The sequence below is a fragment of the Globicephala melas genome, chromosome 6, assembly GCF_963455315.2.
Source record: "Globicephala melas chromosome 6, mGloMel1.2, whole genome shotgun sequence".
Classification (NCBI taxonomy): Eukaryota; Metazoa; Chordata; class Mammalia; order Artiodactyla; family Delphinidae; genus Globicephala; species Globicephala melas.
In genome coordinates, this window is record NC_083319.1 from 56,858,422 (window position 1) to 56,872,268 (window position 13,847).

At 44.9% G+C, this 13,847-nt stretch overlaps 1 protein-coding gene across 1 annotated transcript in view; it reads right to left on the reverse strand.

Moving 5' to 3' along the window:
* GLDC (glycine decarboxylase) overlaps positions 1-13,847 on the reverse strand; it is a 99,160-nt gene that overhangs the window by 7,581 nt on the left and 77,732 nt on the right. Inside the window, exons 19-21 of the mRNA XM_030877154.2 lie at positions 10,717-10,829; positions 9,276-9,417; positions 6,757-6,868 (exon numbers count right to left, since the gene is read on the reverse strand). Of these exons, the coding sequence (XP_030733014.2) occupies positions 6,757-6,868; positions 9,276-9,417; positions 10,717-10,829 (367 nt within the window). The remainder of the gene's footprint in view (positions 1-6,756; positions 6,869-9,275; positions 9,418-10,716; positions 10,830-13,847) is intronic.

Genomic DNA, 13,847 nt, shown 5'->3' on the forward strand with positions numbered 1-13,847 from the left:
TCAGCCATGAGGAGGAGATGGACACACGGTGGGGAGGAGTCTCTCTTGCTGGCGGGCAGACAGCACAGTCTTTCAAGCAGAGGTTCAGTAATAGCTGAAAGGCCGCATCAAGCCAAGCCCAGCCCAGTGCTGCTAAAGCAAGACTTCATCTGCAGAGGCCCCGCCACAGCCAAGTGGTTTGGGAAGAGCTCCATTTTCAAAATGAGGTTCAGATGTTATTTTCTAAGTCCATATTCTAATACGTTCAAATGGAAACTGTAGTGGGATTTCGGCATCTCTCTCTCTCCTCTCTCTCTCTACTTCAGGCTGAAAAGGGGTGAAATTTAAACTTGGTTGTTCTTGGAGGCCAGATCCCAAGATGTTCATCTTTGTTTGCAGTTTTTAAGGAGAAAATATATGGCATATGGTGAGTCAGAGTAATCTGAAGTAGAAATTGTATAAACTGATCAGTGCAAGTTTTAATTTTCAGTGAGTATGTGTTTCCTCTGGGCCTAACCATGACTATAGCTGAGAGTCTGAAAGGGTAAGTTGAAGGAGCAAGGAAAGAAGAGGGGTCGGGGGGATGATGGAAGAGCAAAATAAAAGTGGCTTGGCTCTAGACAGTATGGTACTGGCACAACAACAGAAATATAGATCAGTGGTACAGGATAGAAAGCCCAGAGATAAACCCACACACCTGTGGTTACCTAATCTATGACAAAGGAGGCCAGAATATACAGTGGAGCACAGACGGCCTCTTCAATAAGTGGTGCTGGGAAAACTGGACAGCTACATGTAAGAGAATGAAATTAGAACACTCCCTAACACCATACACAAAAATAAACTCAAAATGGATTAAAGACCTAAATGTAAGGCCAGACACTATAAAAAGCTTAGAGGAAAACATAGGCAGAACACTCTATGACATAAATCACAGCAAGATCTTTTTTGACCCACCTCCTAGAGAAATGGAAATAAAACCAAAAATAAACAAGTGGGACCTCATGAAACTTAAAAGCTTTTACACAGCAAAGGAAACCATAAACAAGACGAAAAGACAACCCTCAGAATGGGAGAAAATATTTGCAAATGAAGCAACTGACAAAGGATTAATCTCCAAAATATACAAACAGCTCATGCAGCTCAATATCAAAAAAAACAACGCAATCAGAAAATGGTCAGAAGACCTAAACAGACATTTCTCCAAAGAAAATATACAGATGGTCAACAAACATTTGAAAAGATGCTCAACATCACTAATTATTAGAGAAATGCAAGTCAAAACTACAATGAGGTATCACCTCACACCAGTCAGAATGGCCATCATCCACAAACAATAAATGCTGGAGAGGGTGTGGAGAAAAGGGAACCCTCATGCATTGTTGGTGGGAAGGTAAATTGATACAGCCACTATGGAGAACAGTATGGAGGTTCCTTAAAAACTAAAAATAGAACTATCATCTAGCAATTCCACTCCTGGGTATACATCTGGAAAAGATTAAAAATTAATTCAAAAAGATATATGTACCCCAATGTTCATTGCAGCACTATTTACAATAGCCAGGACATGGAAGCAATCTAAATGTCCATCAACAGACGTATGGTTAAAGATGTGGGGCTTCCCTGGTGGCGCAGTGGTTGAGAGTCTGCCTGCTGATGCAGGGGACACGGGTTCGTGCCCCGGTCCGAGAGGATCCCACATGCCGTGGAGCGGCTGGGCCTGTGAGCCATGGCCGCTGAGCCTGCACGTCCGGAGCCTGTGCTCTGCAGCGGGAGAGGCCATAGCAGTGAGAGGCCCGCGTACCGCCAAAAAAAAAAAAAAAAAAGTAAAAAGGAAGATGTGGTATGTATATACAATGGAATATTACTCAGCCATAAAAAGGATCGAAATTGGGTCATTTATAGAAACATGGATGGACCTACAGACTGTCATACAGAGTGAAGTCAGATATCATATATTAACACATATATGTGGAATCTGAAAAAAACTGGTATAGACAATCTTATTTACAAAGCAGAAATAGAGACACAGACGTAGAGAACAAACGTATGGATGCTAAGGAGTAAGCGGGGGGATGAATTGGGAGATTGGGATTGACATATATACACTGCTAAGTGTAAAATTGATAACTAATGAGAACTTTGTATAGCACAGGGAACTCTATGCTCTGTGCTGACCTAAATGGGAACTAAATCCAAAAAAGAGGGGATATATATATACGTATTGCTGATTCACTTTGCTGTACAGAAGAAACTAACACAGATTTGTAAAGCAACTATACCCCAATTAAAAAAAAAAAAAAGCAAGCGGCTTGGCTCTAAGCTTGGAACATCCCCCCTCTCAACCCCTCATGTGTTAATTATCTTACAAGGCTGAAGATGACATGGGAAAGTGCTACAGAAAGATAAGGCTTCCCAAAACCCTCCTTGAGAGCAGGCACTGAAACCTTATCCTGCATCCTCAGAGTGAGTGCCTAGAAATGAATGGAACTCACTAGCTAATTAGAAAGCTTGGGTGGGCAATCAACACTCGGTCAAGCTTTTCATTTGCAACCCAGGGACCACAACTAACAGCATCAAGACTCCTGTTTCCCTGGGAATGAGGTCAAGTAGGTGGGCCACCCCCCTCTAGCCTCAGGAGGTCACTTCCCAGCCAGGGATGTGAGGGTCCAGCCTCTAAGGCCCATGTCCACCTGCCCATAAAGGCCACCGGGAAACCTCTCAGGGACAGGAATTTCCAGGCAGAGTTAGGTTTGCCTAAGGTCAAAAAGAGATAAGCATTTAAGAAATTAAAACATAAATAAAACACTGGGCTACTAACAAAATGGCCTATCCACTGACGGGAACTCTACTTGGGTCAAACAGTGAGCCTAGCCTCCCACGAGAGCAGACACCTGTGAATTTTTTCAGTTCCTCCTTTAAAAATGCCTCACCCTACCTGAGGTAATTCCTTTCCTTATCCTAGCAGAATAGATACTACTGCTGCTTCCCTATCCCAATTCTTGGCTATCACTTCCTTGTTTCACAAAACCCTAAGCCTCAACAAGTTTCACTGGTATTTTCAAATCTCTCAAAGAAATGGTTCATAAAGGGAAGCCTGGAGTTCATTAAAATTATTGCCTCACAGTCGTCCGTGATTCCAGTCTTATTTAGAGCTGGTAAATATGATTAAGATGAGTAACGTCTTCTAATATTGCCATTAGACATTTTGGAATACAATGTGTTTATTAAGAACATTTCTATTTTGGGCTCTCAGGAGGTACGGCGATCATTCTTTTTTAGGCCCTAAAATACTAAGCCTCCGATTGTATAATGAATGTGTTTACCAGACCAAACACGAGACAATTTTTGGTTTCATGAACTTTGGGATTGGGTAAGAAAGTCTGTAATCACCAATCTCTTTCTGCTTGGGATGAGAAATACAATTCATTATTTAATTCTTGGATAAAATGGAAACAAATGGAAATTTCATCCATCTTTCTGTGTTGCGAATCTCCTGGGACAGTCTCTGCCCGAACCAGTCACGTGATGCCAAGCACACGGCAGGCACCTGAGCCACAGGTGCTCATTCACTTTCCCCTCCTGGAGTGCCATGCATCCCCATGCGGTCCACACCACATTCGTTCTTGCTCTAAAGAACTCAGGCTTGCATCGCACAACTCTGTGAGCACACTAAAAACCACTGAAATTCAGTGGGTGATGTGTATGGTATGTGAATCCTATCTCAATGAAGTTGTTAAATAAACTTAATCCTAAGGAAGTATTACATAAAAAATAACAATTAGAAGAAAAAAACCCTAAACCTTGTAAATTAAAGCAAAAAGATGATTTTCACCCATCAAATTGGCAAAGACATTTGGGGTTTGGTTTGTGTTGCTTTCCCAGCCTGGCACTTGGTGCTCACTGGGCTCTAGTGCGATGGTCACTCGTATGCTCTTAGAATGAAATCAATTGCTATTGTCTCTGAGGGGAAACAAGGCCATACATTTCAAGAGCTTAAATGCATTCAGATCCTCTGAGATAACTTCTCTTCTACAACTCTAACCTGCGGAAATAGTCAAGGACGTTTAAAAAAAAACTCTAGGTAAAAGATGTTCATTGCAGCATTGTTACAAAAGCAAATAACATGGTGGGCAGGAGGCGGGCGGCGAGGGAGACCCCTACAATTACTTAAATCATGGTATATATGATAGAATCGATGTAGCAACTTTCAAAGCCCCTTTAATGACGAGGGAAATAATCGCAATATTAAATAAAGTTAAAAAACAGGATACACACTGTGTTTATAATATGATCTCAATTGTCTAAAAGTAAGGTGGGAAGGAATACAGCAAAATATTCAGTGGTTATGTCTGCTTGATGGAACCATGTATCACTTACATTTTCCTCCTCAAACTTTTTTATTGTCCAAATGTTCTATGTTGAGCATATGTACATGACTTATATAATCAGACAAAACCAATACTGATGCTAATCCTGAAGGCCAATACATAAGCAGGATGCATCTCACAGCACAGGAGCTATATTTGAATTAATTAGTAGCTCTTGTAGCTTCTTTCATACCCAACAAAAGCATTTCATTGTGTTGCTTAGAGACATATTGCCCACAACTTTCTTTCCTACTCTCTGGGGAGCATTGTTAACCAGAGCTCCCGATTATTTAGTTCTTTTCTATTTTCAAACTCCAGAACCACCCTTTTGGATACATATTTACAAAGCAAGATGAGCCTTTAAATTAAAGATCACAGGTGGAGATGCACGCTTCCCTGGGCTGGAGACACTAAGAGCCAAAGAGGGGCCTCGTACCCGTGGCCCTGGGTCTGGGCACTGGTTACTGACGGCTCTCTGCTCTCTCTGCCCCAAGCTCAAGACCCGTGGCTCCCTGGTCTCAGATTCTGTGCCCACAGCCCATGCGCCGCCTGTCCACCTGACTCTTAGTGCCACCCTCCCATCACCTCCAGGGTGACTTGACTCCCCCTCCTATTATTCCCTCTGTTGTAGCTTCACTCTCCCCTCTTCACAGCCTTTTCCCTGGCAGCTTAAAATCATCTTGTTCTCTTATTTAAAAACAAAGCTGGGCTTCCCTGGTGGTGCAGTGGTTGAGAGTCCGCCTGCCAATGCAGGGGACGCAGGTTTGTGCCCCGGTCCGGGAAGATCCCACATGCCGTGGAGCAGCTGGGCCCGTGAGCCATGGCCGCTGAGCCTGCATCCAGAGCCTGTGCTCCGCAACGGGAGAGGCCACAACAGTGAGAGGCCCACGTACCGCAAAAAAAAAAAAAAAAAAAAAGCTGCATCCTATTGAAGCAGCTCCTGTCCCCCTTCACCACCAAACCCCCCAAACCATGAAAGCTTCTCCCTTCTCCCAACCTCAGCCTACTTCTCAGCCCATTTCCATCTAGCATCTACCACACTGTTGGGCCCTAACTGCTTTCGAAGGTGACCAAAGGCTTCCTAATTGTGAAAGGTATTGGTGCTTTTTAAGACTCAGGAGACCTGAGTCTTTTTAAGCCACCTGCTCTTCAGCCTGTCCCTCCATGTCACGTAAGACCACCCACATGTGCTGACTGTGCATGTTGTGCTGACACGATGCCAGGGACCGAGGCAGCCACAGCCTCCGCCGGGCAGGAGCTCAAGGTCTGCAGGAGACAGCCAGATGATAAACGGAGTGGGAGAATCCTCCGCGGAGGAGGGAGCCAAGAGGAGCAGTTCTCGCCACCGGGAAAGGAAAGGGCAGCCTCAGGGAGGAGGTGGGGCCAGCGCAGAGGCAGGAAGGACAGGCGCCATGACAAATGCTGGGGGTTGGGAAGGGGGGCATCTAAAGCTGCCTCGGCACAGAGCCCCCCTCACCAGATGCCACTTTTCCGCACCCACTCCATGTAGCCATCTGCTTCAGGGGTTTTGCTCTGGCTTCTCAACACTGTTTCCTTGGGTCCCACCAATTCCAAGAGCCTGCTCTCAGATCCTGTGCCCAGAGCCACATCTCTGCAAGTCTACCTGCTCCAGCCTCTCCCATCACTTCCAGGGAGAGCTTGTTCCTCCATCTCTTACTCCCTCTAAGAGGGAGGCTTACCTAACATTTCTTCACTCTCAACTAATTAGTAACTAACTCCCCTGATTCTACTTCTAACAGCATGTTCATCTCCTCCTACTGTCTTAATGATATTAACATCCTCTTAATCCTGTCATTACCCTGCTCAAAAACCCTTCTGGCCCAACTGTAGAGTCCAGAGCCTTCCAAGGCCTTCAAAGCCCCATGCTACCTCTCCAGCCTCATCTTCATCTGCTCCCTTTCCTGCTATCCCATCCTTCAACCCACCCAACACTCCCGCCACCCAGACAACTCCTTTCTCTCCGGCTTGCTCCTGTATCTCTGTTTACTGGGGTTCTGCTACTCTTCCTTTCAGGCTTATCTCAAATGGCTCCTCCCAGAAGGCTCTCCCAACTGTTCTGCCCTGCCTCTGCCCAGTCTGAATTACTCCACTCATTCCCATGGAACTGGAGGAGGTAATGAGTGCGTGGTATTTATGTATACGTCTCTCAGTGGTGTGGGCTCCGTGTTGGCCTGCGCTTCAGAGACTAAGTGCATGGCAGAGCCTCGCAAATAGTGATATCCTGTTTACTAAACTGAAGAGCTTTCCAATAACTCTAGGCTTTTCTCTGGTCTGTGCTAAGAAACAGAAGTTCCCCACCCTCTTCTGAAAGCCTCATCCACTAGGTCAAACTTCGTTTGGCCAAGGAAGAAAACCAAGGTGAATACAGACTAAAGTTCATACTTGCCTCTTGCACCCCGGAAAAGGACTCTGTAGTGTTTTTCTAATCTCTTGGCCATGTAGTTGGCATTTAATATAGCAATTTCTGTGGCCTGTTTAAGGCCCTTGCCTCCCATCATCTGCAACAGAGGGAAAAAGAGCCATCAACCACAGAACAGGGAAACCCAATGGACACTAACCAAAGGTATCCCCAGATAAATCCCACTCACAAAGGAAATCAGCCTACCACCGCTCTCTGGATTGCAGATGAGTGAAATATCCTAACAAGGATATCTGTCAATCCTCTCTAAGCCTGAAATAATTTTTGGTTTTCTCCTTTGAACAGTAATTTTATGCTTCTTATTGTAGTTACAAAGCTTAGAACAGGGCAAAACTAACTGCTGACTATTGTGTTATCTACCGAAGAAAAAGAATTGTTTTTAGGTTACATGCATTTGGGGGAGGTTTTGTTTGGTTGTTCATTGTGAATTTGAGATGCCTTGATAATTGCCAGGAATCTCATGGTATCTTGGCCAAAATCCCCACTGAATCCATTTTGTATGGTTTGTCTTCCAATTGTCCATATTTGAGGGCTTTATGTTTAACAACTGCCAGGTTCAATCTTATTCTTTTCTGGTGGTTCATAAGTCCCTGTGATTATATGGGGTGAATGCCATTAGCAGCAAAGAGCTTAAAACCAGGACTGCACCAATTTTTACTCACTACTTTCTTCCCAGAACACCTCATATGATGGAGGCTTGATGTATATTAATACATAACTAATGTAAAGCAAATGAGAAAGCACCAAGTAAAAGGGCAGGGACGCCGAAGTCCAAAGTAAGGAGAGGACACATTTTGGTCAAAGAAGGGTTCCTAGGGTAAGAGTTAGAACTTGAGTGGAAACTTGAAAATGGGTAGAATTTAGATAGACAAAGAGAAAGGGGACGACACTCCAAGTGAGAAGAATGGCAGAAACAAAGGTAGGGAATGGAAGGCACATGGCTGCAGCTTGGGAGGTGCTGTAGAGCCGGGTAGGCTGTGACTACCTCTCACAAGCCTCAAACCCTTGCTGGGAAGGACCTGGACTTGGTTCAGCCAGCCACTGCCTCTCGGCCTGGGCATCAGAGTCTCTGAGCAGCTTGACGGCCCAAGCCCTAAGCTGCATATGCTGAATTTGATTCTCTCTGGGATGGGCCCTAGGCAAGTGCATTTTGGAAGAATCCCCTAAGGATTTTGTGCAGGCTAGGCTAGGGAGATCCAGCAGCAGAGGCAAAGGGAAGCGAGGAGAGGATGGAGAGCCCTGGCGGGAATCTAGCAGTCCTGTAGGGAGGCTCCAAGAGGGACTGCAGCAGGGAGAGAAGATAATTCTAGAGTCCAGGTGATAAGTAACAACAGCCTGAAATAAAGAAAGGGCCCAAGGTCAGAGGGGTGGCTTAAACCCTACTTTATTTATTTCATTTTTAAACTGAGGCTCTCTCTGGTGTTCCTGGCATATGGCCAAACCAGCCTTGGGGCATTTATTTTCTATACGTGATTCATCTCCAGCCCAAATAACATTCCATAACAAATAACTCAGGTTTGTAGAGACCAAAAGGAGGCTGTAAATTAGATTCTGTTTGCAAAGAAGCAGACCTTTATGATGATTGTTTTTGTTTTTACTACTTGCAAACTAACTCGAGTATCATTTCAAAAAGCAGGTTTTAGTCTCTGGGGTACAGAATTGTTGTTCCAGCTTCCCAGAAAGTTTTCATTAAGAATCATAAATGCGACACTGTTCAAGAATAACAACCAGCCCAAAGAGTCATCTGGTGTTATTTGCATAGCTGAGTTAGGGGTTTATTTCACCAGAAGCCTCCCTTCCTCTAAGGAGGGGAGCCAGTTGGGGAAGGCTGCTCTAATTAGCGGCTGAAGAAGTGCTCCTATCCAATGCACGGTCTTCTCAGCCCAGGAGGTAGGCAGGACAGTTTGAACAAGAGCTGTATAAAATAAACTCCGGCCATAGTGTTTCTTGGAAAAACACAAAGGAAGGAAGCCTGTTCTCCGACAAAGTCTAATTACCCCCGAGAGTATAGTTCCACAGGCCCTAAAGGGCAAAGAGCTTTGGGAAACCACCACATAAGCAAATTTCTGCTATTTTCATCTTATCCTCCAGGCTCCCAAGAAATATAAAGCGAAATGAGATGTATTCCTAAAATTTATCCCAGGATCTCAACCAAGTGTAATAATTAGTATGTGCACTGTTTTTCACTTGTGAGGGGCCATACAAATCCTACAGGAAACCAAATGACGTGGCCAGAACATCCATATGACTCATGGTACTTAACTCCGTCTGGAAAAATATATCTGGCGTGTCAGTTCCTCTGGTGTTAAACCCACTATGAGAACCCAAAGGAAAACAGCCTGATGAAGAAGAGACAAAATGAGTTTTAGCTGATCTCTTTAGGAAGGTTTCTCCACTCAAGTCAGCAATTTTCAAGTCTGCAGTCTCAGTTCCCCACCCACACATCACACACCCCCACCCCTCTAACACACATCCATAGGCCTCACCTTAATATAAGCCCACGAAATGGGCAAGATGGAACTGGAGCCCCATGGGGCCGCGCTGACGGTACCCAAAGGCTGGGCATCTTCGCTTGGCTTTACCGAAATGATGGGATGATTAGGCAGAAAAGGGACAAGATGCTTCTTCCTGTATTGTTTTTTTTAATACAAATTTAGAAGCTGTAAAAAGATCCAGTCTAACCAAACAGGCAGGTGCTGGGCCCTCTCAGGAAGCTCTGTTCCTAGCAGAGGAACTCTGACATGGGAGGGACCCGGCACCTGCTAAGGGGCAGATGTTCAGGAAGTGTTCCTTCCTTCCTCCTCTGCTGGAGGCATGGCTCAGCAGCCATCAGCATCCCAGCAGCTCACCCAAGAACCGTGGCGGCGAATCTGGCAGAGACAAGCAGCCTGGAATAGTATGCAGGGCCATGGGCTCACAAGAATGTGGCGACATCCCAGCCCTACACACCCTCTCCCCCCAGCCCCGGCTCCCACACTCTTTCCCAAGGCATCTAAGGGATATAGAAAGACGCTGCTGAGAAGAAGCCCCATGGGGTAACACATCAGAGGCCACCATGTGAACGTCAGCCACCCTGCCTCCCCCACAGCTGAGGCACTGGGCCTCCTTCACTTACTATAAATAATAGTAATCAAAAAGGAAAGAAGAAGAAAGCAAGGGGCCAGGCTCGCAGCATTCCTGAAGACTGACCCCCTTTGGCACAGTTCTGGAAAAATGAAGATGCTCAGGAAATGGCGGCTCAGCACCATTTTCATGAGATGATTTGGCTTCACGGTGTAAAGTTATCAACTGCTTCGAGATACTGCTTTAGTCTTGTTCTGACTGCATCCAATTATTTCTAGTAATAAGGTCTGTTTCCTTCTTACTTATCTCAGATGTAATAAGAATTCAGGCTGCAAAGTGTTCAACATCTTACACCCAATTCCCTTTTTTGGGGGGGAGGGGCGTTTAAGTTCTACTCTCTTAGCAAATTTCAATTATACAATAGTGTTCTCAACTATAGTCACCATGTTATGTGTTAGATCCTCAGGTGTAACCATCAGCTGATTTTAAGAAGAAACAAAGAAAAGCTGCTTAGAAGTCTAAATTAAAGTCTGAGAGGCACTTCTAGGTGCTCATATGCCGGTTCTCAGCCATAATGCTCCGTAAAGCTCCCTAGTCATCACTCTGTTAATAATCCTGCTCTGTCTATGCGTGACTGGGAGCTGAGTGTGGTCACACACTGTGGTTAACAAAATCTAAGTCTGTTTCTCCTTAGACAAACCCTAAAAGCACCCCTTTCACTGCTCCTCACCCAGCCCTTATAGGCACGCCACATGTGAAGGTATCCTGACACTTGAAGACCTCGATGAGAAGAACAGAAAGTTTGAGACCCATCTTTGATTCTCAGTCTCCAAAGCCATCCTGCAACCAGGGCCCAGAACTCACACTCCGATGGGCCCCATGCCAGGGCCACCTCCGCCATGGGGAATGCAGAAGGTCTTGTGAAGATTTAGGTGTGAGACATCAGACCCAACGTCTCCAGGACGACAGATTCCCACCTACCACAAAGGGAAAGAACCAAAAGCAAAAGTCAACAGCTCGAAGGGGTGTTCCGGAGAGGCGGCCATGCTGCTCCCCCTGAGAGGAAAGGCAGATGGAGCTGTTCACAGAAACATACTTAATACCGCAATCAGGCCGCCCCCGCCAGCATCCTTCGCCTTCCGTGTGCCCGTGGCCTTTAAACTGCCGGTCCTTCGGCTGCGGACAGGGGCGCTGAGTTTCCCGTTGGGAGGTAAAGTGGCCCCCCTTTACCTCCCAAATGCCACAAGGAGGCAGGCCTCTGGGCACTAGGTACCCCACCCTCGCCCTACACATGCTGGTGCGAGGCCCTCCCAAGGCCAAGGAGGCGGAGCGCTTTCCCCAAGAACACAGTGAGTGGGATGCAGTGCCTGTCTCTTCTCCCTCCACAGACGAGAGAATTGAGACAAGGAAATTATATGCCCTGCTCTATATAAATACAACTGGATATAAACTTCAGGAGGCCAAAGTATATCATCTCTCTCGTTCACTCCCGTATCTTGAGCATCTAATACCGTGCCAGGCATATGATTGCTCTGACAGTCCTGCACCAGCCTCCCGGGCTTCCTCCCAGCACAGCCTGTGAGCGACAGCCCTTCCCTCGCACCTGACTGGGCCTCTGGGGCGAGGAGGTGCTGCACAAAAGGAAGTCTGAGGCACACACAAGTTAACTGCCTGGTCCAAGATCACAGAACTAAGCTGTGAGACTTGAGCTGGTGTCCTTCATGCATCACATCTTCCCATCATTTAAGAAGCCACTGAGATACTTGACTATTTAGCTGTCTCCTACCTGCGGTGTGGCTGACAAGGTCTTGGTGCTCCGGCCTGGTGTCAGGCCTGAGCCTCTGAGGTGGGAAAGCTGAGCTCAGGACATTGGTACACCAGAGACCTCCCAGTCCCACGTAATATCAATCAGCGACAGCTCTCCCAGAGATCTCCATCTCAGTGCTAAGACCCAGCTCCACCCAACAGCCAGCAAGCTCCAGTGCTGGATGCCCCATGCCAATGAACTAGCAAGACAGGAACACAAGCCACCCATTAGCAAAGAGGCTGCCTAAAATCATACTAAGTTCACAGACACCCCAAGACACATTACCGGACGTGGCCCTGCCCACCAGAAAGAAAAGATCCAGCCCCACCCACCAGAACACAGGCACAAGTCCCCTCCACCAGGAAGCCTACACCAGCCACTGAACCAACCTCACCCACTGGGGGCAGACACCAAAAACAATGGGAAATATGAACCTGCAGCCTGCGAAAAGGAGACCCCAAACACAGTAAGTTAAGCAAAATGAGAAAACAGAGAAATATGCAGATAAAGGAGCAAGGTAAAAACCCACCAGAACAAACAAATGAAGAGGAAATAGGCAGTCTACCTGAAAAAGAATTCAGAGGAATGATAGTACAGGGGATTCAAAATCTTGGAAACAGAATGGAGAAAATACAAGAACCGTTTAACAAGGACCCAGAAGAACTAAAGAGCAAACAAACAATGATGAACAACACACTAAATGAAATTAAAAATTCTCTAGAAGGCATCAATAGCAGAATAACTGAGGCAGAAGAACGGAGGAATGACCTGGAAGATAAAATAGTGGAAATAACTACTGCAGAGCAGAATAAAGAAAAAGAATGAAAAGAATTCAGGACAGTCTCAGAGACCTCTGGGACAACATTAAACACACCAACATTCGAATTATAGGGGTCCCAGAAAAAGAGAAAAAGAAAGGGACTGAGAAAATAACTGAAGACATTATAGTTGAAAACTTCCCTAACATGGAAAAGGAAATAGTCAATCAAGGCCAGGAAGCACAGAGTCCCATACAGGAAAAATACAAGGAGAAACACACCAAGACACATATTAATCAAACTGTCAAAAATTAAATACAAAGAAAAAACATTACAAGCAGCAAGGGAAAATTAAAAAAAAAAACATACAAGGGAATCCCCATAAGGTTAACAGCTGATCTTTCAGCAGAAATCTGCAAGCCAGAAGGGAGTGGCAGGACATATTTAAACTGATGAAAGGGAAAAACCTAAAACCAACATTACTCTACCTAGCAAGGATCTCATTCAGATTCGACAGAGAAATTAAAACTTTTACAGACAAGCAAAAGCTAAGAGAATTCAGCACCACCAAACCAGCTTTACAACAAATGCTAAAGGAACTTCTCTAGGCAGGAAACACAGGAGAAGAAAAATACCTACAATAACAAACCCAACACAATTAAGAAAATGGTAATAGGAACATACATATCGATAATTACCTTAAATATAAATGGTTTAATGCTCCAACCAAAAGACATAGACTGGCTGAATGGATACAAAAACAAGACCTGTATATATGCTGTCTACAAGAGACCCACTTCAGACCTAGGGACACATACAGACTGAAAGTGAGGGGATGGAAAAAGATATTCCATGCAAATGGAAATCAAAACAAAGCTAGAGTAGCAATTCTCATATCAGACAAAATAGACTTGAAAATAAAAACTATTAGAAGAGACATAGAAGGACACTACATACTGATCAAGGGATTGATCCAAGAAGAAGATATAACAATTGTAAATATTTATGCACCCAACATAGGAGCACCTCAATACATAAGGCAAATACTAACAGCCATAAAAGGGGAAATTGACAGTAACACACTCACAGTAGGGGACTTTAACACCCCACTTTCACCAACGGACAGATAATCCAAAATGAAAATAAATAAGGAAACACAAGCTTTAAATGTTACGTTAAACCAGATGGACTTAATTGATATTTATAGGACATTCCATCCAAAAACAACAGAATACACATTTTTCTCAAGTGCTCATGGAACATTCTCCAGGATAGATCATATCTTCGGTCACAAATCAAGCCGTAGTAAATTTAAGAAAATTGAAACTGTATCAAGTATCTTCTCTGACCACAATGCTATGAGACTAGATATCAATTACAGGAAAAGATCTGTAAAAAATACAAACACATGGAGGCTAAACAATACACTA